Source organism: Cynocephalus volans, chromosome 8, assembly GCF_027409185.1.
Source record: "Cynocephalus volans isolate mCynVol1 chromosome 8, mCynVol1.pri, whole genome shotgun sequence".
Classification (NCBI taxonomy): Eukaryota; Metazoa; Chordata; class Mammalia; order Dermoptera; family Cynocephalidae; genus Cynocephalus; species Cynocephalus volans.
Window position 1 is genome coordinate 19,210,798 of NC_084467.1, and position 25,878 is coordinate 19,236,675.

General features: G+C 45.7%; 1 protein-coding gene across 3 annotated transcripts in view; it reads left to right on the forward strand.

Moving 5' to 3' along the window:
* NIPAL3 (NIPA like domain containing 3) overlaps positions 1-25,268 on the forward strand; it is a 46,975-nt gene extending 21,707 nt beyond the window's left edge. Inside the window, exons 3-13 of one of the 3 annotated variants that reach the window (XM_063106131.1) lie at positions 473-541; positions 2,329-2,500; positions 4,564-4,623; positions 8,103-8,248; positions 11,121-11,217; positions 12,402-12,537; positions 14,394-14,482; positions 15,867-15,930; positions 17,710-17,804; positions 21,773-21,983; positions 24,989-25,268. In XM_063106131.1, coding sequence (XP_062962201.1) covers positions 473-541; positions 2,329-2,500; positions 4,564-4,623; positions 8,103-8,248; positions 11,121-11,217; positions 12,402-12,537; positions 14,394-14,482; positions 15,867-15,930; positions 17,710-17,804; positions 21,773-21,972 — 1,128 coding nt within the window. In that variant the 3' untranslated portion in view covers positions 21,973-21,983; positions 24,989-25,268. Of the gene's footprint in view, positions 1-472; positions 542-2,328; positions 2,501-4,563; positions 4,624-8,102; positions 8,249-11,120; positions 11,218-12,401; positions 12,538-14,393; positions 14,483-15,866; positions 15,931-17,709; positions 17,805-21,772 lie in introns of those variants that run through there. The other 2 variants (XM_063106130.1, XM_063106132.1) reach the window with 2 other exon arrangements.
* Positions 25,269-25,878: the final 610 nt, after the last annotated feature.

The following is a 25,878-nucleotide window of genomic DNA, read 5'->3' on the forward strand; positions in this document are numbered from 1 at the left end:
TAAATTAAATAATTGAAAATGCCCTAAGCAAGTTAGCCAGTTAGAAAGTCTCATTGAGAGCCCTCTGGGAACACTAAGACTCCATTGATAAGATGGCAAGAAGTACTGCTGGCTGTATATCTCTTGTAAATTCTGATTTCCGAATGTTGCTCTTCTGTACAAAAATGTGGCAGTTCGGCACGTTAAAAGGAATAGCAGAGCAGGTTTGGCCCTTGTCAGGTCATTGTGACTGAACAGCCAAAGAATAGTGTTTTCTGGAAGTGCCTAATTCAGGTCAGTGTTTTGTAAACCAGCAAGGCGGCCAGGCTAACCGTGGGTAGTAAAATTCCAGTAGAGGGCCTGGGATGTGGCTTTGTGATGGATATGGTTTTCCTGATTTTGTTTGGGGACAGCAGAGTTGGGTGTCAAATGTGTCCTGGGACCCCTTGGCTTAGGCTCAACTCATGTCTGCTCTTGTGAATTTTCCTTACAGGAGAACTTGATTGGCGCCCTCTTGGCGATTTTTGGGCACCTTGTGGTCAGCATTGCACTTAACCTCCAGGTGAGTTTCAGCCACCAGCACCGTCTGGGGCAGAGACATAGCAGGTAGGTCAGGGTGTCCTGTCCAGGTCCAGCTGCCTTCTCTCTGTAGGCCCTTATGTATTCCATCCATGGCTGCATCTGTGACAATACCTTGCAGGTTATTCCAGAATCTCTCTTGGTTCGTGCCCCACTTCATCCCCACCATCACCCTCCTAGCTCAGGACATCACCTTCTCTCCTGGGCTGTGCAGTGACCTCCTAATTGGCCTCCCTGGCTCTCGTCTCATCTTCTCCTGTTTGCTTGCTGCAAGGCTGCCTGAATTATTGTAGTTTGTTGAATTTGACTCTGAGTACAGCACCTTCCATTACTTAAAATTTGCTAGAGGTGCCCCATAGCAGCTGCTGTGGGTGCCCCAGTCGAAATCCCCGTGGCCCAACTGAGTTCACAAGCAGCTGTGGTTTGGAGCAAGCTGATAGCTTGAGGAACTTCTCCTGAAGGCACCAGGGAACTGGTTCCACTGGCACACAGGTGCAGCTGGGCTGTGTGCGGGGAGAGGGGCAGTGTTAATGCCCCTGGGGGCTGCCATCAGCCAGCGGGGGATGGGAATCCATGTATAAATGCCACAGACTCCTGTCCCCTGCAGGATGATTCTGAGGTGAGATTTACAGGGTTTCTCAGAGGATCCCCAGTGGGACTGATGCCCAGTTGCTCATGGGACTAATTTGTTCCTTAATGCACCCTTCATTGGCTCTTCTCTGTTCCCTGCCTCAGTTTCCCCCCACTTACTTGGGCTTCCTGGGATCATCTCCCAAATAAATTACCTGCTCCCAAATCCTTGTCTCAGGGACTGCTGCTGAGAAACCCAAACTAAGACTTGCCATCTGCTAACAGGATAAGTCCCACAGCACACTGGCCAACTTCTAGCTGCAATGAACTGCCCTCCCTCTCTGGATCGCAGGCTGCCATCTCTGTGGACACATGGGTGTGCCTTGTGCATCTGTACCCTGTGCGTCTCGGCTCCCATGCATGTGTGTGAGTGTTTCTGTAGCTGTGTGGTCTCTTAGCTCCTTGTCTGGTACATTCTTTTCTCTCTACAGACCAGAATCTCTGTTTATTTATCTGCTTCCCTGCAGCCCCCTTCATGATTCTCCCTCAATGGCAGACTCAGCCCTCTGAGTCAACATGACTTTCTTCTTGGTTACTGCCTTGGTTTCTGCGTCCCATGGTCACATTTCCCGATAAAAAAAATATTGGCCGTGCTTAAGCCAAGTATCCACCCCAGGGAGGGCAGGGTCCACAGATACCCACATGGCTGCCCAGCAATTTCTGCTGGCACTTCTGCAGAAGGGAGAAGATCCCAAACATGGGGAAACCTGGGAATTGCAGTCAGAGGCAGAAGGTCAACCTGAGGACCAGGCCAAAGTGGGGATCCTAGACCATGGCTCCCATCCCACCCCCAACCCCCCACCACGCATTGCCTCTGGTGTGCATTAGAAATAGCCATTTCCAGGCCTCACCCACGCCTCTTGCTGACTCCAAGGATAAAGCCCAGACTTGTGTTTTTTCAAAGCTTCCCAGGGAAGTGTTAAGGACTTCCTGCCAGTTGGGGAACTACTGTCTTAGAATAACCATCTAGTATTTACATCACTATGGCTTTCCTCTTCTCTGAGTAAGGATTCCAGAAAAACTTGACAGGTCTTCCCAAATTATTTTTTTAAGTGCGCAGGGGGGTAGATTTAGGATACATGAATTATACCATTTCCCCCTCAAACTTCTGGGTAAATTGTGTTCTTCTCTGGTTTCTAGAAGTACTGCCACATCCGCCTGGCAGGTTCCAAGGACCCCCGGGCCTATTTCAAGACGAAGACATGGTGGCTGGGCCTGTTCCTGATGCTGCTGGGTGAGCTGGGCGTGTTTGCCTCCTACGCCTTTGCTCCCCTCTCACTGATCGTACCCCTTGGCGCAGTCTCCGTGATAGGTAAGACCAGGCCTCCATCCCACCCACCCCCTTGATGCTCACCCACCTGTGTGACCACAGTGTCACCACCAGAATCGAAGACACTCATTAAACACACCAGCTTTTGCTTTGATAATAATAGGTAACACTTACCAAAGGGCTTCCTACACACTGGACCCTGTTCTAAGCACTTTACAGGTCTTAATTCTTCTAACCCACCAGCCACCTTTTGAGGGAGATACTGTTATTATCCCCATTTTCCAGATGAGGAAACAGGCACAGAGCAGTGAAGTTACTTCCCCTAAAGCACACAGCTAGTGAGCAGCGGGGCTGGGCTATGACCTGGGCTGTCTGTTTTCAGAATCTGTTTAAGATTCAGAAAGTTTATCAGAATTGCTTTTTATTTCTACTGCAGAAGGAAGATAAACCTTAACTCGTGCATCTTTACACTGTCAAGATGAACTAAGCTTTTGTAAGGTTCAGATATCGTGTGCTCTAAGAAAAACACGTTCAGCTTACACTGTTTTACATCAACTGATACCATTTTAAAAACATCTTAACACCTCTCATCTGTCATTTTTCTGTGATTTCCATAATCACTGAACCAGTGTTTCAGAGTATTTGAACCAACTAAAAGACAGAGGAACTTTTGTGTCCGTGAGGTCACGTTCTGTTACTGCTCAGCGCCTGTAGATATTTACATTTGGACCCTTCTCTTGCTGCTCTGCCTGTTGCTGGTGTCTCCAAAGGGCGCCCAGAACCTCTATTCACAACGAGGAATAAGACTGAGCAGCTAGTGCTTTAAATATTAGTCTTTGAATTTTAAAATGGAACAAATAACTAAATTCTTAAAAATAAGAGACTGAATTATAACGATGAGACTTCAGATATCAGCCGCTGGAAATTAAGAGGCTTCTGAAGTCAGCCAGTGAAAAATAGTATTAAAAATAATGACTACCATTTATTGCATCTCTCTGGCTTTTTCCAGGTACTTTAATAATAATAATGATAGCTCAGTTATTTACTGTGTGCCAAACGATTTACATATAAGAGTACTTCAAAAAGTTCATGGAAAAACAGAAAAGGTAAGAATTTTTCCATGAACTTTTTGAAGTACCTGCATATATTATCTCATTTAATTGCCCCTGTAACTCAGAGAAGTAGTTATTTTCAGTGGTGTGCTGATAAACTGACTCTCAGAGAGAGAGAGGGATGAAGAAGGAAAAGAAATAGAGGTAGAGAGAGGGAGGGATGGAGAGAAGGGATGGAAAAACAGGGAAGGAGAAAAGGAAGACCTGGCTTGTAGTGTTTGCCAGTTTATATGGTATATAAATTACTTACTTCCACTGTGGCTGACTCCAAGCCACCAATGGTTTCCTCAGTATTTAACAGTGAGCGAGCTGGTGCCCACTGGATCCAGCACACGATCTCATAGACTAGAGAACTGAGACTCAGGAGAAGTGACTTACCCAAGGACTCACAGCCAGAAGAGGCAGAGCCAGGATGGTAATCCAGGTCTGCTCACTGTGGCTACCAGCCCCATCCTTTAGGGCAGTCGCAGGGTGTTTGAGTACATCTGTGAATGTGGACGTGTCAGGGAGAGAAAAGAACCAGGAGGGAGATGTCAAAGGTTGGTGTTGTAGGGGAAGGAGCAAAAAGCCCAGGACGCCGACAGTCCTGGGTTCACGTCTCATCGTCCCTATCAGCTGCGTGATCTCTAGTGGGCCCTGCAGCTCTTTCAGGCTCTGTGTCCCCATGTGTGAAATAGGACTACTGACAGCACCCATCTCCAAGGGTGGACATGCCAGAAATAATCTGTGTCAATTGCCTGTCACACAGCAGGTACTCAATACACAGTGCTCTTGGCCTTGGTAGGAAATCCTCAGGAAGGCTCAGAGAGGAGCTTTCTTCTCCAAGATGGGATAACAGAGGAACCAGAGGGGACTGAACTCTTGGGAGTTGGAGTGAGAGGTTAGGAAGTACCAAGCTCCCATGCAGACGAGCCAACCCAAAGGGCACAGCAAAGGGATGCCCTTTAACTGACCGCAGCCTCTACTCTCTTTTCCCTGTGCTTTATTTTCCAGCTAGCGCCATCATAGGAATCATATTCATCAAAGAAAAATGGAAACCTAAAGACTTTCTGAGTAAGTTCAGTGATTTGAGCCCTGCCCTTAATTTTATGCTCATGCTTTTTATTCATTATAAAACCAGCTCGCCCCAATTTAGGGGACATCTCTCTTCTGTTCCCCTCTGTGGTTCTGAGAGCTGGGTTTTTTAATCAGTGGTTCTCAAGCCTATCTACATATCAGAATCATCCGCGAGACTGTTAAAACAGACTTTCATTCATTCCATTCAATCAATATTCATTGAGTATCTATTATTGGGATCTTAGGAGGCCTAATAAAAGGCCCCTCTTTCACTGACTGGGTTCTAAAGCAATGGGAGTCAAACACAGGAGGCCAGAAGTTACGCTTTCTTACTTATAAAAGCCAGACTGGAGCATGCGGCTTAGACGTGCAGCCACATGAACTTGCCAACACCCTCCCCTAAGACACGCCCCTCCCTCCAGTTAGACCTTGGGCCAGTCCTCCGAAGAAATATTTGAGTTTACAGAGTAGTGATACCCAGAATTACTGTCTCACATAGTTTGGGGCAGAGAAGGAAGAAAACAGAGCAAAGCCCCCGTATTTAAAAAATTGTTTGATAGATTAGCCCCACCCAATTGAGAAATGTGAGCAAGAGGCAGAAGTGTCACTCTAATGGATGTCCCTTGCCCGAGGAGTGGAGAAGACGTGTTCCACCAAAACACCTACTAAGTGCTGTGCTCTGTCCTAAGTGCCAGGGATACAGCAGGACAAATGGGACTCCTCTTATGGAGACTTCAGTCTCGTGTGTGTGTGTGTGTGTGTGTGTGTGTGTGTGTGTGTGTGTATGTGTGTGTGTTTTGGGGGGCAGATACAATAAGGAAGTGAACAACTAAACAAAATAATTTTAGATTGTAGTGAGTGCTTCAGAGAAAATAGAATGCTTCTTCATGGGGAATTGGGGCTGGGAAATGGGGGCACTTTCCCTCAACTGGTCAGGGTTAGACTCTTAAGAAGTGACTTCTGAGCCCAGACCTAGATGCTACTAAGGACACTGCCATGCCCAGGTCTGTGGGCAGGGTGTTCCACATGGAGGAAGCAGCAGGTGCAAAGGCCCTGAGGCAGGAATAAGCGTGGTGTGTCCAGTATCAGTGTAGCTGGAGGTAGGTGGGTAAAGAGAGAGAGAGAGAGATCAGGGAGGTGTGGAGGACTGGATGATGCAGGGTCTTCTAAGACATGTTAAGGAGTTGAGGAGTGACTTGGTGGCGGGCCCAGACTCTATCCCTAGAGATTCTGTGGTCTGGGGTGGGGCCTGAGTATTGGCATTCTTATAAAGCTCCCCCAGCTGAAGTATTTACTGATGTCTCCAACTTGCTTTGAAATACATTAAAAATAAGATGGATTGATGAATAGATAGAGGGATGGAGAGATGGATAGATATGTGATAAAGCAAGTATAATGACTTGTCAATTTAGAATCTAGGTGATGGGACTATGGGCGCTCACTATATAACTCTTTCAACTTTTCTGTGTGTCTGAAAAATTTTAAAACAGAATTTCAGGGGGAAGAAGCTCCCAAGATATCATGGACACACAGCCAAGTCTGGGAACCACTGTTCTGAATTGTTGGTATAAAATATGATCAGGGTTGGGCCAGGAGGTGAAAAAAGAATGGGTTCTAAAATGAAAAAGACAAAGGTTCTGAAAAAAGCAGAACTGGAAGCTTTGCAGCTACTGCCCAGCAAACAAATGATGCCAAGAAGACCAAAAGACTTAGACCGATTTGTAGTAGTCCTGCTGGTGGGGGTTAGGGGAACCCTGGGTTGGTTCTGAGACTCGTATAGAAGTTTGCATCTCTTCCAAGGTCATTCTGGGTAGTCCTGGGATGAGAGCCATGCTGGTCCAGGCAGTGCCCTCTATGAATTGGAAAAAGGTGACCCCTCTGGATATCTGTAACTTTGTGGGCAAAAGCCTTGGTGACTAGAGCATGGGCTGGATTTTAGCCCTCCTCACCTCTTCAGCCAGATGCCCTTGTGCAGTGAGCAACCTGCACAGCTGTACATGGCTGCTCTGCATAAAGTTCCATTAAATTCAACAAACATTCACTTATGCTAAACCCGTGCTGGACACCTCACATGTGGAGATGTGTAAGACCCATCCCTGCCTGAAAAACACTTAAGACAATAGACTTGTGTATCTTAGCACAGAACGTACTCTGTTGAGTTTAACTATCATTCATTCATTCAGTGAATAATTGAACAATGATGTTTTGAGCACCTCCTATGTTTATAAGGCCTCGATTTTTATGAGAATAAAAATGAAAGACATTTAATATGATATCACATTTTCTGGAGACAGTCTGATGAAATAGGTGTAGTTAGTTCTGTCCCAGAAAAATCTGGAGGTCTGTGGTCACCATATGTGCAGCTCAGAACTCTTGGCCCTTTTCAGCTTGCCTAGGGCTGGGCTGGACCTCAAGGGGCTGACCCACAGAGGTCCACTGGAGTGTGACAGGACCCTAGGGAAGAGGAGGGGCACGTCTCCTGGGCCACTAATAGTCTCTGGCAGGTCTGTGGAGTAGAATATTGATAGTATTTAAATAATTCCCCTTGAGAGTAGGTTAAATAGTCAGTTGGGAAAAGAAAAGGTAATTTTTTAAAGATGCTTGTTAGGCTCTGAAGGTTTGCTTTTGATGTTTTGTTTTATTTGGGTTTTTAGCTTGCCCGTAGAGTGATTCTAGCTTTAAAACATTACCTATGAAATGAATGTTAAAACCCCAGCGTGATACCAGAACAACTAAAATGAAAAAGACAAAATGTTAGTGTTGACGAGGATGAACCAGAATTCTCCTGCTCTCCTGGTGGGGTGTGAATTGAAAAACCATTTGACAGTAACTACCAAACTGAACATCCGCATACCCTACGACCCAGGAATTCCATTCCTCATCTATACCAAACAGAAATGCAAACAGTGCACGTGTTTCCCAAATGACTTATACGAGAATGTTCATAGCAACATTATTTCTTATAACCCGACTAGAAACTTCTCAAATGCCCACCAACAGTAGAATGGATAAATTGCATCATATTTACACCGTGGACCACTGTACACAGTGAGAATGAGCTGCCGCTGCACACCACAGCACAGGTGGATCTCGCAAGCAGTGTTTAGTGAGAACGTACTGTTTGAATCCATTTATATAAAGTACAAAACCAGGAAAGCCTGTCAGTGGTGTTAGAAGTTAAGTTCCTGTTACCCTGGGGGAGGTCTAGTGATTGGAAGAGGGCACATTTCGGGGTCCTGCTGATGTTCTCCTTCTCAAAGGCTGATTTCATGGGTGTGTTCACTTTGTAAGAATTCACTGAGCACTTTTGTATGCTTGTTATACTTCATTAAAGTGTTTTTAGCATTTAAGGAAGATAATTTATTTTTTAAAGTAAAGAAAAACCAAAACTACAACCAAGTAACAGGTCCTAGTGTGTTGCACAAAAACCTGTTCTTTCATTGCATGCTGTGCCTTGGGCCTCTCCCACCCCACAGGGCGCTACGTATTGTCCTTTGTTGGCTGTGGATTGACTGTTGTGGGTACCTACCTGCTGGTGACATTTGCACCCAACAGTCATGAGAAGATGACAGGCGAGAACGTCACCAAGCACCTCGTGAGCTGGCCTTTCCTCTTGTACATGGTAAGAAAAGCTTCCCACCTGAGAGAGCAGGTAGGGAGATCGAGTCCTAGAAACTAGAGACCTGAATACCCAGCAATAGGGATTCCCATGAATCAGGACATATTTCTCAAAGCACTGATGGCCATGCTTGTGGAGAGGACGTGTTCATGGGGAAACACTTATTCCTCTGTGTCTTGAGTAACGTCTAAATCCATACATAGTATCATGCTCATTTTATTTTTTAGATGTATGTGTAGGTATGTACGTGTAACATACCTACAAAGGACTGGATGGAAAAACAAATTCCCTCAGTTGCCTCTGGGAGATGGAATTATGAGTCAGTTTTTATTTCCTCTTCATTTTTCTGTATCATCCAAAATTTCTACAGTGACCATTTAAAACTTTTATGGTGAGGGTGAAAAAAAGCTAAAATTTTATGCACATTTAAAGTGTTCTTTTCTTTTCTTTTTCTGAGTATCATGCAGCTGATAAAAGCTGATAGAAATCCAGGAGACACTAGAAACTTTGTCTCCTAACCCTCCCACCAGAGCTTAGTCCTCTGTCCCAATTATATCCCATTTTAGGTATGCTAATAAACTAATTAAGGAAAACATCTAAGGTATTCGATAAAGCTACTGGTATATTCTTGTTCCCTGCCTTGTACCATGCTAAATACATTTTTATACACCATCTCAGATTCTTTCAACAGCTCTACAAAATACGTAGTTTTCTCTCCATTTTATGGATTAAAAAACTGGGTCTCTAAGAGGTTAGCTGACCTGCTCAGAGCCCGTAAGGGCAGAGCTGGACTTGAAGGCCCAGCCCATCTGGCCTCAGGTACTGCCTGCCTTCCCGTGGCCTGCTGACAAAGGTGTTCAGTTTTCCCCTGACCCAAGCAGCCTGAGCCTGATTGAGTCTAGAGGCCCTGAAACATCCTTTTTCCTCTGATGGCCCACAGGGCAGAGGATAGATTTCCCTGAGATGGGGCTGTGTCATTTCCCTACTGCTAGCCAGCCCCAAAGTTTACCTGGTGGGTGCAGAGAAATGTTCTCAGGAAAAAGTCAAGACCTGCCTCTTTGGGTAAAGCTTTAACCCAGAAAAAGCCTTTCACTGAGGGAGTCCTGGGCTTAAATCCTTTACATGCTGGGTGGCCTTGGCCAGGTCACTTCCCTTCTCTGTTTTCTTCTCTGTAAAATGGCAAGAGTCACTGGACTTGGGATTGTTGTTGGGAGACACATGAGGTAGCGTGTAAATCACCCAGCACATGGTAGATATTCAGTGAATGATTCATTTCCTCTTACATCATCGTGACTGTGAGGCCATGCTGGTAGCTGGAGAGATCTGGTCAAACCAAATTCAGTAAATATTTTTTGAGTGTTTGCTATGTGTCAGACACTGTGGATATAAAACATAAATGACATGTTCACGGAACTCACGGTTTGTCAGGAGGCACCAACACATGCACAGCCATCTTAGGACGTAATGGCGAGTGCTATTCCAGCAATCATTTAAGAATTATGAAGAATGGCCAAAAAACTGGGGCCCCCTGAAAGCATGCACAGCAGTTGAGAATGTTTTGAGTGACTACATCTGCTTGATGAAGTGCTTTTTAGCAATTAAAGATAATTATGACAGCTTCATAAAACATGAAGATTGTTTATGGTAACTAAAAACAGCCCAATACAAAATTGTGCATTGGCTATGATGACAACTAGGTAAAATATGTGTTCACTGGGACAGAGACAAGGAAGAAATGTGGAAATAAAACAGCCGTGTTTTACAGTCTCCAGTTAGGAGGAATTTAAAAAATGTTTCTTTTCGAAATGTCCATTAATATTTCTGCATTAGTTTTTATACCAAAGAAGCTTTGGTAGGGATTTGGGGTAGGCAGTGGACTGGAGCCACTGTTCCTGCCTTAGTTTCTCTGGATGCTAGGGCTGGCTTCACTTCTTGGGAAAATATTGCCAACGTCCGGGCCTTTAAGGAGTAGGAAGGACAAGTCATCAATGCGAGGGGAGAAGCTTCTCAAACTTCAGACTTGCCATCATGTAATAGTACGTTTCTACTCACTGAATGCCTCCTGTCTTCAGATGGGAATCTGAATTCCCTAGCGTGAATGTTCATGGGCCTTGGATGCAAGATTGCCTGGGTTCAAATCCTGGCTCTGCCATCTACTAGCTTTGTGATAGTACCTACTTCATAAAGCTATTGTGTTGATTTAATGAGGTTACTGTAGATAAAATGCTTAGAACAGTGCCTAGCATACAATGAGAGTTCATTAAATGTACAGTGTAAGGTAAGAATTATTATCCCTATTTCATAGAGGAGGTAACTGAGGTTTAGAGAAGTTACACTTCTGGCCAGGGTCACATCCAAGTTCAAACCCAGGTCTCCTGACTCCAAATGCCTCCCTCTTTCTACTCTGCTAAGCCACATGCATCGGAGGCTTGGTTGTGGGCAGGGAGAGTGTGTACTTACATTCTTCACCAGAGAGCTCAGTGGACACCTGTCTCCCTCTGTGACCAACCCCCAGTTTTAATGGGCATACCCATGGAGCAGCCAAGTGGGAGGAGACTGTCTCAGCCGGCTGAATCTTGACCGTCCAAGACAGGGTGGACGTGAGGTCAGCACGCCACCCTCCAAGCTTTAGCATGAGGCGGACGGGGAATTCCTTCTCGGTATTGTCCAGGACTGGAGCGATTCACTCAGGGCTGCCCTTTTCCACTGGATATCTGTCAGTAGTTTGGGAGATGCTGGGGGCTTAGTTCCCTTTCAGAGCTGAGTGCCTGTGACTTTGATGAAATCAAAGCTCTGGCCCAGCCCCCCAGGGCCCCCCAGTCTTGCCTGTCTATCCCTGTGGTGCCCCACTGACCTCCCTGCTTGCTGCTTGTAGCTCGTGGAGATTGTCCTGTTCTGCTTGCTGCTGTACTTCTACAAGGAGAAGAACACCCACAACATCGTCGTGATTCTCCTCTTGGTGGCCTTGCTCGGTAAGTGGGAGTCGGCATGATTGAGTGTTGCTACCACCAAGAGGCACCAGAAGGAAATGTGGGTTTTGCTTATGGGGCTGGGGCCTCTGGCAACAGAAGCTGCTTGAGGTTTGCTCAGGTTGGCCCTTCCCTGTGGGTGGCTACAGGAAGCTGGGTCCTGCTGTCTGGAACCAGCTCCTGTCATTCCTAGCATTCTGCCCCAATACTGAGTCTCCTACGTGCCAGGAGCTGTGAACTGTGGCTGCAGCAGGGAGCAAGACAGACAACCCCTGCCCTCAGGGAGCCTCCATTCTAACAGGAGTATATGGCCACAAACAAGTAGATGGACTCGTAGATAGGATAAGTGTGGGCGATTACGATTACAGTGAGGAAGAATGAAGCGGAGGAGGGGTAGGTGACTTAGAGGTTATTTCCAGAAGGCAGAGGGAGAGCGGGCTCCAACAATTGAGCCTTTATGAGGTCTGTGCAAAACCTGTCAGGTTAGGAATTAATTCTGGATTCGAAGGCAAAGATTGATTTTCTCTTTTTCTTTTTTTCTTTCCGTTTAGAGGCATGGGTGCTGGGGGGACATGGCTCCTAGTCAGGTTGAGGCAAGGATGTAACGGCATAGGATTTGGTATGCTAAGTAGAGCTGTGAGAAATACCTGTTGTTCGTGGAGGAGAAGCGGACAGAGAAGTGGGCTCGGGGTCAGGCTGGGAGGAGCACTGTGGCTGCCTCCCGCCGACTCGGTGGCCTCAGACTGGTGACTCTCCCTCTTTAAGCCGCACTGTCCTGTCTCTAAAGCTGGACATATGAGAGCATCCCAGTCGCAGGGAGAGAGGGGATCAAGTGAGAGGAACACAGGTGCCCAGCGCATGTTATTTCTCTTCCGTCCTCCCACCGCGAGCCCCACCCCAGCAACAGGCCCTAACTACACAGATACCTGTCACTGAAGACATTTGCATTATTTTGATTTATTTTTGCTCTCCTCCCTTCCCTGTTGTATCAGCACATTTGACGGGCAGTGCATGGGAGAAGTAAAGAGACCCTGTACACGCGGCGCCTTCTCATCGAGTAAACCACTGGGTTGACTGCGTGTTCCCTCCCATCTTCTTCACGGGTCCTTTGGGGTTATAAACTGACTGTCAGGGTCTGACTCTGCCTTTCCCTGAGGCTCCCACACACCCCTGTTCACCGTCCACAGGCTCCATGACAGTGGTGACGGTCAAGGCCGTGGCCGGGATGCTTGTCTTGTCCATTCAAGGGAATCTGCAGCTCGACTACCCCATCTTCTACGTGATGTTCGTGTGCATGGTGGCAACCGCCGTCTACCAAGCTGCGTGAGTTGCAAAGTCTTTTCCTGCTGGACCTCAGCATGTAGGTCTCTTCCTGTCAGGAAGGCATAACGTTCAGATCACACTGCATCCAGTGTGCAGAGGGGTTACTAATTTGCTGAGTTGTCATGTGGAAGGGCTCTGTGTTGTTTGAAAGACAGCCTGGAGGGGACTCAAAATGTGAGAAATATGTGGTCAGAACAGACTCACTTCCCATCTTCTCCAAGGCAGGCGTATATTTCGGGGGCTTCAGAAGAAGCTTTGCCATCCCCAGGAGGCACCTAATTGTCTGCTAGATGCAAAATAAAAATCGTCAATTCTTGTCCTCAAGATAGCTCCCCCATATCTTCCCAAGTAAAAGAGCAGGTGCCCATTTCTCTCTCTAAGCATAAGAATTAAGTGAAAAACAGCATTCCTGAGGGCAAGGCCTGTGTCTTGTTCACGGCTGAGCCCTGGTGCCCAGCGAGGGCCTGGAAGGAAGGAAGCACTCCAGGAATATTGCAGGTGACAAACGTGTGTAGGTACATAGGACTCAGTGGGGTGGGCAAGGCCGATTCAGCCTGCGACGGTCAGACTCCGAGCTCAGGCCTGGGCTTGCCATCCACCAGCTACGTAGTCTTGAGAGATCCCCGGGGCAGAACTGCTGTTGACCAGGTGCTTAGTGTGCACCTGACTCTATTCTCAGTGCTTTACAGAGCGAACTCATGTGGTCCTCACAACGCCCCTTGGAGGTAGATGATGATATCCCCGTTTTGCATATGAGGAACTGAGGGACAGAGGTTAAGAGGAAGTGGCGGAGCTGAATTTGAACCAGGCAGCTGGCTCCCCAGCCCACAGCCCTCACCACTTAGCCCTACCACCTCCTAATCAGCTTCTGCAGGACTCCAAGTCTTCACCCGCAATGAGGATAGAAACAGTCCTTACCTCAGAGAGTCACGTAGAGCTGTTAGAACAGTCCCTAGGAGAAAGTCCAGCAAATATTAGCTGCTTCTATAATTATTGTCCTTACTATTATTATTTTGATTATTATTTTTAGTCCTACTACAGCAATTACAGTCATCACCAGGGAGCCCCTGCCCAGTGCAAGGTTCTGTGCTGAGCAATCTGGGGGTTACAGGGATGACTTGGGTACCCCTACTGGCCTCCTAGGGAGTATCCCATTCACCTGGTCAGTGCAGTTCACTGAGGGCCCTCAAGGCACTCACAGCCCTGGGTGGGGGACAGCTGGAAAATAGGCGAGTGCGATTGAGGGGTGAATATGTTATGATATAAGCAACGTGCAATAATAACTGAAATGCTATGCAGAGAAAGGACAAAGAATATGTTCCAAAATGAGGGTGGTGTTTATCATAGATGGGGAGATTAGGAATGACTCTAATTTTCTCCTTTCCTATATATATTGCAGTAATCACATCATTTTTTAATTAAGAAGAAAATTTGTTTTAAAAAAAATTACAGCACTAGGCAGGATGTAATAAGTGCTGTAAGAGTTTCTGGGGTATGTACAGAAGAGACCAGGAGTGGTTCTTTCTCGTGGGGTGGGGATGCAGAGCTGAGGAGAAGGGCTTCAGGTGACGAGAACCATGGGGTCCAAGGGGTGAGACCAGGAAGGCGTGGCCCACTTGGGGAAGGGGGCTGGGCCTCAGACTGTGCTTCTGGGGGAAGGATGGGTGCCAGGTGTGAACGCAGACCTGGGGATACAAGGGGCCCTGCACCATGAGGATGGCATTCATGTAAACCCAAGGCATGTTCCTTCATGCATAGTCTTCATGCTCTGAACCAAGCTCTTGCTGTTGTCAGCTTTCACCTTAGCCTTCCTGATGTCCCCACCGCTCACTGACCGGAGTGCTTTTGTTTTGAAGGTTTTTAAGTCAAGCCTCACAGATGTACGACTCCTCTTTGATTGCCAGTGTGGGCTACATTCTATCCACAACTGTTGCTATCACAGCAGGTAAGGGTGGCCGATTGCTAGATTTCTGTCTTCTGCCTTAGCAGCAGGAGCACCATCCCGATGTGGAAGGAGAGGGCTCTGCCTCTGTCACTAGGCTGACTGCCTGTCAGAGTTGTACAGTATGGTTTCATAGAGAATGTGCAGGATTTAGGGCCAGAGAGATCTGGATTTGCATCCCAGCACAGGCACTTACTAGCCGTGTGTCTCCGGGAGAATTACTTAACCTCTCTGAGCCTTAGTTCCACACTCATAAAATGGGAGTAGCAACACTTACCTTCCAGAACTGCAGTATGTGCAATCCAAATGTCTACTGCTCCATCCTGCTTGTGGGGCCTGGGTAAAGTTTCTCTCACAGTTTTTGCCATCATCTGCTAGCTCCACAGCCCCTGCTGCCCAAGTGGCCACAAATCTCTTCTACACAATTTTTAGAGATCGTGAGTATGCGAAGCATATGCAGTGGCTTAGATGCTCAGTAAGCGGTTGCTACTATATTCTCCTACTCCACCCCTAAGTTGTTTTTTTTTTTCCATTTTCTTTCTGAGGTGGCTACAGAGGCTGCAAAAGTTTGTTATTTGTTTTTTAAATGGCAGTGATGACTAAAGTTTTCAGAGTAAAAAGTCCCATAAGAACCAAGTGCGTCCCTTTGAAGAGGGCCAGGCTGTAAAGCCATGGGCTCTGCACCGCTCTTGAGACACCACTTGCCCCAATTCCCATTCACAGAGGTAGGAGCAGGCAGGGTGCACGGCCTTCCAAGGCCTGCGCTGTGAGCAGTACGAAGGATCGAGTGGGGCCTTGACCCGGAGCAGCCGGAAGCTAAGTGATGAGCAAGAACCGTGGTCAAGAAGGGTGAAGACTGGTCAAGGTAGAAAGGAATAGCAAACAGTATGGCTGAGTGAGAAACTGGTCAGGCAGGGAATCAGGAGCTCAGGAATGTAGCATGAAGCCGGTGGCGGTGAACTGGAAGAGTGGAGCAGGTGGAGGAGTGTGCGTGAAAACTGGTGAATAAGGTCTGTAGGTAGTAGAGCTGTTTCACTGCCATTTTCCTGGCTTTGATCATGCACTACGGTTATGGAAGATATGGCGGAGGGAAGCAGTAGGAAACATGGAAACTCTGTACTATTTTTGTGAGTCTAATACTATCTCAGAATAAAAAGTTAAAAAGAAAAAAGACAGAGATAAGAGGAGCCTAAGGAGGGGGGAAAAAGGCAACTTGTTCCCATAAATGACTTTTATTCCATTCTTCTAACATTTTACCAGGCACAGTCATGTTTTTCGATTATTTTGGTTTCCTGCAGGGAAGAGAGCATAGCCAAATCCTAGACAGACTGGCAAGTGGGTGATTTGGAAACAGCTCACTGGTATTTTCTGTCATTTGCTGCTGCAGGCGCAATATTTTACCTGGACTTTGTTGGGGAGGACGTGTTGCACATCTGCATGTTTGCGCTGGGGTGAGTGCCCTCCTGCCCATGGGCCCCAGGGTGTTGTGCATAGAATTAGAGGCAGGGGATCCCTCTCTCCCTGTTACTGCTTCAGCTGCTCGGCCATCCTGTAGAGTCAGGGGAGCTGCTGGGCTTTGGAGCTTTGTCCTCAGAGGTGGCATTTTACTCCCCAAAGGGCTTTATCTCCTTCCCCCTTCTTCTCTTCCTTGTCATTTCTAAAATATCACAATTGAACCCATGAAGACTCTGAACTTCAGATCTAAGAAATGCACATTAAAGCTACATGAGATACCATCATTTTGCAGAAAATAACAGGGTTCATAATATTCCATGTTGGCAAGGGGGTGAAGGGACAGCCCACTACCACACTCAGCAGTACTCTAATGTGGGAGGACAGTTTGGCAACATCAATAAAAATTTTAAATGAGCATAGCTATTGATGCAGTATTTCATTTCTAGTCATTTATCTTGGAAAAATACTTGAGGGGGAACACAAAAACACATGTATGAGGCTATTTATTAATTTTTAAATTAGTTGTATAAGCTAACAATTGGAAGCAACCTAAATGCCCAGCAGTAGAACACAGGTTAAATAAATTACAGTATATCCATGTAATAAAGTGTCATGCTGCCATTCTGAAAAATTGAGGCCCATCTATATGTACTAACATAGAACCATGTCTTGGATACATTAATGAAAAAAAGTTATGAACTTTTTTTTAAGGTGTGGCCTACCCCACAATCCAGCAATTCCACTTCTAGAGTTTTACCCCAAAGGAATGAGCGCGTATATTGACAAAATGACTTGTACCTGAGTATTCATAGCAGCTTTATTCATAATAGGCCCACACTGGAAACAACCTAAATGTCTGTCAACAGGACAGTGCGAGAAAAAGATGCTGGTATATTCTCAGACAATGGATTCTGCACAACAATTAAAAATGATGAACAACTAATTCACCCAATAAAATAGATGGATCTTAAAAGTATTTTATCAAGGGAAAGAAACCGGGTATAAAAGAGCACACATTATGTGACATAACTTACAAGAATTCAAGACCAGGCAAATCTAATCCATGGTGACAGAAGTCAGAATGGTGGTCATGTCTGGGGAAGAGTTGGCACGAACAGGGAAGGGCACAGGAAACATTCTGATGGGGATGGAAATGTTCTCTGTCTTGACCTCGGTGGTGATTACACAGGTGTATGCACAAGTAAAATTCATCTAGGCACATATTTAGGGTTTTTGCAGTTTATTGCATGTGAATTATATCTCAATTTTCAGAAAGAATGCTTGTTTATAAGGAAAAGAAAAAAACAGAAAATACTCCAGAAAAATATATACCTACCTGGGGAAGTGTCACCCAGGAGTATGAGGGCTTTCCAATTTTTGCTAATTTTTATTTTCTATACTTCTGTAGTGATTGAATTCAGGCCATAAAGAATTTTTTAATTTAAAAAAAAAAAAAAAAAAAACATTTATAAGGCAAGATTCTGAGGATACTGGCCAAATGGAAGTGAAGAACCATGAAAGTTCTGCCCAGGAGAGTCTGTTTTATTCTGATACAGCTAATGGGGAGTGCAGGGCACGTGGGGCTGCTCCCCAGGCTGTCATTATTCTCATCTCAGGCCCAGCAGCTTCCCCGGGCTGCTGTGCTCAGCAGCGAGCCCTCCTCTGCAGCCTGCAAGCAGCCTTTTTACCTTTCCTCACCACCTGGGATTGGAAGCGTCCCTCCCCGACCTCGCTCCTGGCCTTATTTCTCTTCCTTTCTTATCTCTGTTCCTCAGGTGCCTCATCGCATTCTTGGGTGTCTTCTTAATCACACGTAACAGGAAGAAGGCTATTCCATTTGAGCCCTACATTTCCATGGATGCCATGCCAGGTAACAACCCAACCCCATGGGTCCAGCTGGCCATCCATATAGAATGACTGCTACTTCCTGTTGAAAGAGAGACAACCAACCACTGTGCTGTGCCGTTGTGTGTGACTGGTCTCTCACTGTCTATTTTTTTTTTTTTTTTAAATCTCATTGTGCAAAAGAGGAAGCAATGGCTGAGGCACCTCTGTTGGTTTTGAGCACATCTTGCCTGTTTCTCTGTCTATTTCAGGATCTCGGAAAGAAAATCCTGATTCACGCTGGATGTAATTATGATCTGCAGCACCAGGCTTCATGCCTGCAAATGGAAAAATCCATTCATCTAGTTGCAATGGAATGATCAGAGAGGGGAAGGAAAATAGGATCAATGAAATTTAAATACTAGAACCTCACTCCCTGGATTCTACAAGGGAGTAGATTGTTCTGGAAAACATAATTTTCCAGGGGGCTAAGTGTTCATACTGAGAAGCACAAGCTTAAATGCCTTGAAACCCTGACAGTAATATAAACATGTGCTTCAGCCAAATACTACACGATAGGGAGTGGTAGGGCTTGTGGAAAACTGGAAAGTGCCTGTCTAGCCTAAAGGGATTCAGCGCAGAAAAGTTAAGACCTTGGGCCAATGCCAGCTAGATTTGCAGACCTAAATTCTATAGGTTGCCAGTGACCCCTAGCTTTCACACTTTAACTCAAAATTAATTTTTATTTTAAAAATATATAAGATGAATCTCTAAAGCACAACCCTCTGTCCTTCATTAACACAGTCTAATGAACAAAATACAAACACATGATGGCATAGAGTATGACTTCATCAAGAACGGTTTTTCTGCTGTAGTGCATAATGCAGGTGTGTTCTCAGGGCTAACTGGGGTGCTGCTACATTAAATGGCCCCAGGGTTTATGTGTCTACTTTTTATATTATTTTCTCATCTCTTGCTACTAAGCTGTTGTCTGTCATTCTTGGTGTTGCCAGCCTGCCTGAGTTTGGCGATTCCATGTCAATCCTCTCATTTGGCCCAATTTGTTCAAATTACACATAAAATTAAAACGAATGAGCTCTGAGTTGGGGACCTAAGGTTTCTCCTAGGAGTTAAGTGCATGAGCTGTAGTGCATGGACTTTTTAAAGATCTAATCTGGCTGCTCAGATGCCTTTTTTGCTTACTTCCTTGTTTCTCGGCTGTGTTCCGGATAGATGAGGGCGCTGGATAGCTGAATTCCAGATAGGTGAGGTGTCAACTCTGTGTGTGAAAGTATGTGTACGTATATGTGTGTTTGTGTGTTTATATACTATGTATGTATATATATCTATATAAATATTTGTATATACATATATACAGATGTATTTTCTGGTGGAAAATAGAAGGTAACCTAAGGTAATCTTAGATATCAACATTCTGTGGCCTGTTTGTGTGTGTGGCTTGTTGGCTTTCTCTTTGTATCTTGTGACCAGTGGGAAGTCAGATATTGAAGAAGGGAGACCCTGCCCTATTGCAGTGGCTTGTCAGGACACTTGTGATTAAACATGTTCTGTACTATGCAGAGCATGGGCTTGAGGTTCTGGTGACCTGGATTCAAGTCCCAGTTTTACCACCTACCTGCTGGGTGACTGCCCAGGGCCTCTCATCCTCACTTGTAAATTGGGGTTCCCTCTTTCAGGATAGTGGGATCATAAGTGTAAAGGCCCCTCGCATAGTGTCTGGGACATGGTAGATGCCTGGTTACATTTGATTTCACTTCCCTTTTGCTTTAAAAAAAAACCGGCGAAAATTTCGAACACTTGTTTGACCTGGTGCCAGGTAGACTATGCAGAATAAAATTGTTGAATAATCTAAGCTTAAACCAAGTTGCTTTTCTAGCCACTTGGTTTCTCTGGTCTGCATCAGGATCTTTTTCCATCTAGATTGGTATCTTCGCAACAGAGCAGTAGCTGCTATTCAAGAGGTATTCGAATCCTAAAAATTCACTACACGTCACAATTTGAAGAGGCTTTAAGTAATTCAAGCACCTGAAAGACTTCTTAAAAATATTAACGAGAGAAGCAGCGCCCGACCTCCAGGAGCTGGCCTGGCACTCAGCTGGGCTCTGGTGTTCTCCGGCTGGTTGTAAACAAATGCACAGAACATCAGCAGCAGACAGGGCCACTCTGTTACTGCAATGAATCATGATACACACATGAACACATCTGAACATAGATAAAACATGAGCATTGACCAAGTCACATAAAGGACCAACCATCCCCCTATCCTGGCTAATTGGAGAGACTCTTGCTTCTTTACCAATCGCTGCTCTAGCCTCAACCTAGTCCTTTCTCCTTCTAGATAAGAATTATTAAGACCCCCAATTATAGAATTATCCCTGCTTCCTGACAGCATCTAATCCAAAGCAAAGCCTCACTTTCTAGAACCTTCCACAAAATCACCTAACCCAAGCCCAAATCCTTTAAGTCCTCTCTAATGCCCTTTTACTCACACACGCCACGGTTCCCCATGGTGTGCATCTCCCCCATTGCAATGAGTCAGTAAACCCAAAGTTGTGAGACTGTAGATAATTCCTGCTGGTCTTTGGCTGGAGAGCATTGGCAAAATCTGAAAGCTGAAGCATACCTGGTAAGCCAACTCTCTTCCCTGAGGAATAGGCAACCCCTCATCTCCCCCCATCCCCAAGTCCAAACCATAGACCCTTAAACTGTGCCTTTCAAATGACCATGAGCTAAGGCTTATGAAATATGGAGGCAAAGGGCCTTTTGCAGACTGGGTCTTCCCAGGCCATTTGCAGAGTGGATAAGAGCACAGGCTCTGATGTCAGATCCCAGCTCTGTCTCATTAGCTGTGTGACCTTGGGCAAGTTCCTTCACCTCTCTGAATCTGTTTTCTTATCCAGAAAATGAGGATTGTAGCTCATCTCTGTCATAGGGTTGTTTGGGGATTAAGTGCAGGTGTATAGGGAGGCCACACAGCATTTCGGGTAGTAGTGTGGGTTTCAGAGTTTAAACCTCCTGAGTGTGAACTCTGGCCCTGCCACTTACCAGCTGTGTGATCTCAGGCAAGTTACTTAACCTCCAGGAGCCTCATTTCCTTATCAGTCTTCATGAGGATCATAGGTGATACAACTTTATAACTGTGAGAATAGTGTGTGCCACCAACTAAACACTCATGCGCCATTATCATTATTTTTGTTACTATTTAAAGTGCTTAGCCCATTGCCTAGGGCATATGAAGCCATCAGGTGTCAGCTGTTATTATCATCTAAGTTTCATTCAACTTCATATGAGCTGGCCTGCAGGCAGAGAATTTGAAGGGTCTTAATTCCCTGGCAGGAAATGAATTGACTTCAAAAGTAACTGAGACCCCCTATTAGCGGAACTGTAGAATAAGGGTAAAGGAATTAAAGATTAAAGCCTTTGCCCTCAGGTGTAAGTAGAAATTCAACATCAATTTGCCCAGAAGTCATAAGCAAAATTGCACCTGACCCTATTTGTGGACCAGGTATGTTAATGTTAAAGGTCAAAACTCTCCCTTTGAGTATCTTGATGCGTCTGTCACCATCAGGTGTCTGTCCAGGATACAAAAGTTACCATCTTCCCTCAACAATACAGTGAAGTTTTCTGGATCCTGATTTAATCCAGCAGTAAAGTATTGGCATCTACCATGTTCAAAGCACAGTGCTAGTCTCACTCCACCTGCGGCCCACACAGGCATTCCCACCTCATTCTAGGTCAACTGGTGGCTCCTCTTGACAGTGGCTGCTCTATGTGCATATTTCCTGAAGATTCATCCCTTGTTGCTTAGCAACTGTAATATTTCTCGTGTATATTTATGGGTATTCTCTTTGAAATCTAAAGCATTCAGGGAATCGACAATGCACATGATTAGCTCCTGAGCACTATAATTAGTCTGTGGTGATATAGAGGAAGCTGCAGCCTCCTTTGGCCCCTTACCACGTAACCATTTGGGGGAAATGGATTTCATTTCAGGTATGCAAAACATGCATGACAAGGGGATGACTGTCCAGCCTGACCTCAAAGCTTCTTTTTCCTACGGGGCCCTGGAAAACAACGACAGCATTTCTGAGATCTACGCTCCTGCCACACTGCCAGTCATGCAAGAAGAACACAGCTCTAGAAGCGCCTCTGGAGTTCCCTACCGAGTCCTGGAACACACCAAGAAGGAATGAGCCCACCTTGAGTGAGACTTGCCGTCCCTCGATTTATCACTGTTCAACAAGCCAGGCTGGCAGTGGCTTACCCTTAATTCAAAAACTTGCCTTTCAAGTCTTATTTTTTTTTAACTGAGAACTCTGTGGATGGGGATCTTGGAAAGCCTGTGTCTCTGGCAAAGGATAGGTCATCTTGGTCTTGGAAATTTCAAATGATGAGGGTGAGGGTGGGGGATGAAAACAGTATTCCAGTTGGGCGGTATGGAATTCAGCCTCTGCCTGGGTGAACCCAGTGGGATTTGCAAAGCCTTTTTACCATCCTAGAGGGTGGTAAGCGAGCTTCCTCAGTCCATGGCCAAAGGTCGCCATACTCTTCAGAGCCAAAGCAAGGCAGAGATTCCACTCTTACTTTTCAATTCCAGTGAAAGGCTGGAGATGTGTAAGTCTAGTCTTCCTGCCCCCAGTGCATGCTCATCTCTAGCCCTCCCACTCATGATTTTGTATGTGTGATAACAGCCGTGCCACCCTCACATGGCACCGTGGGCCGACTCTGGGCAGGACACTCTTGTCATTCGCCTGTTGGAAATGTACATCTGCCTTCTAGAAGAAGGGGGAGAAGGAGAGGAGCAAGGGCAATGACTCTTCAGAAAGGAAGAAAAATCCCTCTTAGTCTTACAAGAGGCGATGACAGTTATAAAAGGCTGGCCAGAAAGTCTGGCTGCTGTCTCTGCTCCTTTTTTTCCTGCACACCAGTGCCCTCTGGAAGGTTGGGGTGCTCATTTCAGAGACCGCCCCACACCCCTCTCCTCCATACTCTGCAGATCCACAGGCCAAGCTGGAGGTGTTGGTTACTTTCCTCAGAGTCCATAGAGACTCTTTGGGTCCTCATTCCCATGTACGTATGTCTGGGAGAAGCAAATACCCTCAAAAATGGGGTTGTTGCTTTCTTTCTGGCCAAATACGTGATTGTCTTCCCCTAGACTGACTTGAGAATGGCAGGTACAGGTTTGCAAACTTAAACCAGCAAAGGATTCCCAAGGACTTTATTTAAAATGCAGATTCCTACACCCCAGCTGCAGACACTCTGATTAAGTAGGACTGGGGTGGGCCCAAGAGGCTGCATTCTTAACTGGCACCACAGGTGGTTCTGATGCCAGTCATCCAGAGGTCACACACCTCAAAAGCGTAATAATAGGAAAAGATGGTCCGCTAAAACTCCAGGGCCCCATGTACCCCTGCTAGAAAGTTAGAATTACCCTCCTTTCTGGGGTTCTTTTGGCAGGTTGAATAATCCCCATAGGATCTGTGGCATTGCTCCATCCAGTGACTACTACTTAGAACTATACTTAGTGCTTCTTAGGCAGCCTTTAACCAGTAGGCAAGATAACAGTGTTAATAGATCGTTTATCTTTATGGATTGTGCTTAATACCGATTTAGTACATGGACTTGAAAAACTCTGACATCTGTCGCCTGTGATAACCACTTCTGTATTATGTCCTAACCACTTCTGTATTGTGTTTTAAATGCCTAAGAAGGCATCAGACAATGAGCTTTTCCCCCCCTTAGGGTGGATATCAATTCAATTCAATATTTATGAGGCATTTACTATGTGTTAAGCCTTTGGAGGGTGAAACTACAAAGACAAGACGTGGTTCCTGCCCTCCAACAGGGAGAGACACACTACCCAGGAATACTCTGGCAGGGCAGGCTGAGATAGTGTGAACAGCGATGTGTTATGGGGGCCTTGCTAAAGGTTGGGCCCTGAACTCCAAGGGATATTCCGAATTGGAGGTGGTTTGGTCCCCACTCACAGATGGGTGGCAAATCTACCTAGGATTCAAGCACAGCATAGCAAGTAAGGCCATCACGGGAACCTCTGATGGTTCATTAGAAAGAGAATGAATGGTAGGGCCAGCACTGACTGGAAAGGAGGGCTGCTTCGGTGTGCAGAAGAATTAAGGGGTAAGTCACTTTTCAAGGTCAAGCTCCAAGCCCATAAGAACGAAACACAGAGGGGCAATTAAAATCAGGTTTTGCTACTGTTCAGAAATTCCTCATTTCCCAAGTGATTTTTCTGTGGCTGGGGGTAAGAGCAGAGTAGATGAAGAATAAGTGAGCAGGGCGTCTATTCAAATGTGTCAAACCCAGATAATTGGCAATAATTTCGGCATAGTATGTGCTCCCAACCTTACTGTCTTCTTCCTTCCCTTTTTTGTTATGGGCCTTTTAGCCTTGGGGCAGCCAGCTTTCTTGAGATGAGTGGATAAAAGTACATTGTAATATCAGGTTCACTGCAGATCATGGGGACAGTGACACTCAGGAACTGCTGCTAGGGCCTGGGCAGCTCCCTTGCCTTCAGGTTTGGGACATCATCCTATGAAGCTGAGCTATAAGAGGGCTGAGCAGAAAGTTCTATGGTGGTTTCCTGAGTGGCAGTGGGCATAGGTCACTGGAGCAGTCTGGAAGAAAGCTGATGCGGTGCACCATCTCCAGAGTTCTGAGTCTGTCTTGGGCTAGCTCCTCTCAGTCTTTGTCTCCAGGTGCAAATGGACCATTTGTTGGTGGCAGTAAGCAGCAGTGACTGTTAGGATGGGGACAGGGAACATCAAGTTTCCACCGTAGCCCTGATTCTTTGATTTTTACCCCTGGCTCTGACCTCCCCAAGCCCTCTTAAGTGCTCCAAGAAATGTTAAGTATCACGTTCATCTCCTTCCTAGCAGCCAGTACCTAAAGCAGGTCCCAGACTTGGGTTTACGCTTCAGTTCTTCTCTGGTCTTCCTCTTCCTTTGCCCCCACTCTGTTCCCCTCTTCTAAAGGCTGGGATTCTGGGTTCCCTGATTAGACATTAGAACAAGTTCTTTGCAAACTGGTGCCTTTGAAGATGGGAGCCCCCCGACTCATCCCAAGAAGCTACAGGTCTGATGATGCCATCACACTAAGCTTCAGATTATGCGGGAGGTGGAGGGGAGTTTGCAGCATGGAACTGAACACTGGGTAGGGAAAGAAGGACTGACATCTCCATTGCTTTTCTAGTGGAAAGCAGCCAGCTTGATGGTGCTGTGTGGATACATGACGACCATCAGGGTAGCGATGGGGAATCCGCCCTGCAGCCTTGTGAATTCCAAATGTGATCAGTCCAGCACTGGCTGATAGGCAAAAAAAGTTACGTGTGTATTGCTCTGAGATCTGTGTAAATGAAGTCAACTTAGAATATATTCTATGTGGATGCTTACATTTTATTAACTTTGTGACTAATATGGCATGTCTTATTTGTTCAAAAAATGTGTGTGGTAGGTGCAAATAACATTATGAAGTGGTATTTAATTAAAAATAAATCCATGCAGTACCTGTCGAGTTTGTGTCTTATGTTTGGTAATACTTTCTAGAGTTAGCTAGAACGGCACTTTCTGTGATGGTGGAAATGTTCTGTGTCTGTGCTGCCTGATACAGTAGCCACTATCCATATCTGGCTGTTCAGCACTTTAATGTGGCTAGTGCGATGGATAAACTGAATTTTTAATTTCATTTAATTTTAACTAATTTAGACTTAAATATCCATACATAGCTAGTGGCTGCTGTATTAATAGTGCAGATCTAGAAAGGACCATGATTGTGGTTGAGGCTGAATCGAGCCCTTTTCCCCCTGCAGTGTTGAAAAGCATAGACTCGGTGGCTATGCTTTGGGTTTTGATTCCTGAATTAACCACTTATTAGCTGCGTGGCATTGGGCATGTTACTTAACATCTCTGTGCCTCATCTGTGAAACAGGAATAACAACAGTATCTACCTAAGGGTTATTATGAGGATCAGATGAGTTAATAGATGTGAAGTCTTGGAACTGAGTCTGGTATCCCATCAGAACATTGTATTGTATTGAAGCAATGGTTCCTCTATTTATTCATTTTTTAATTATAAAAATGAAC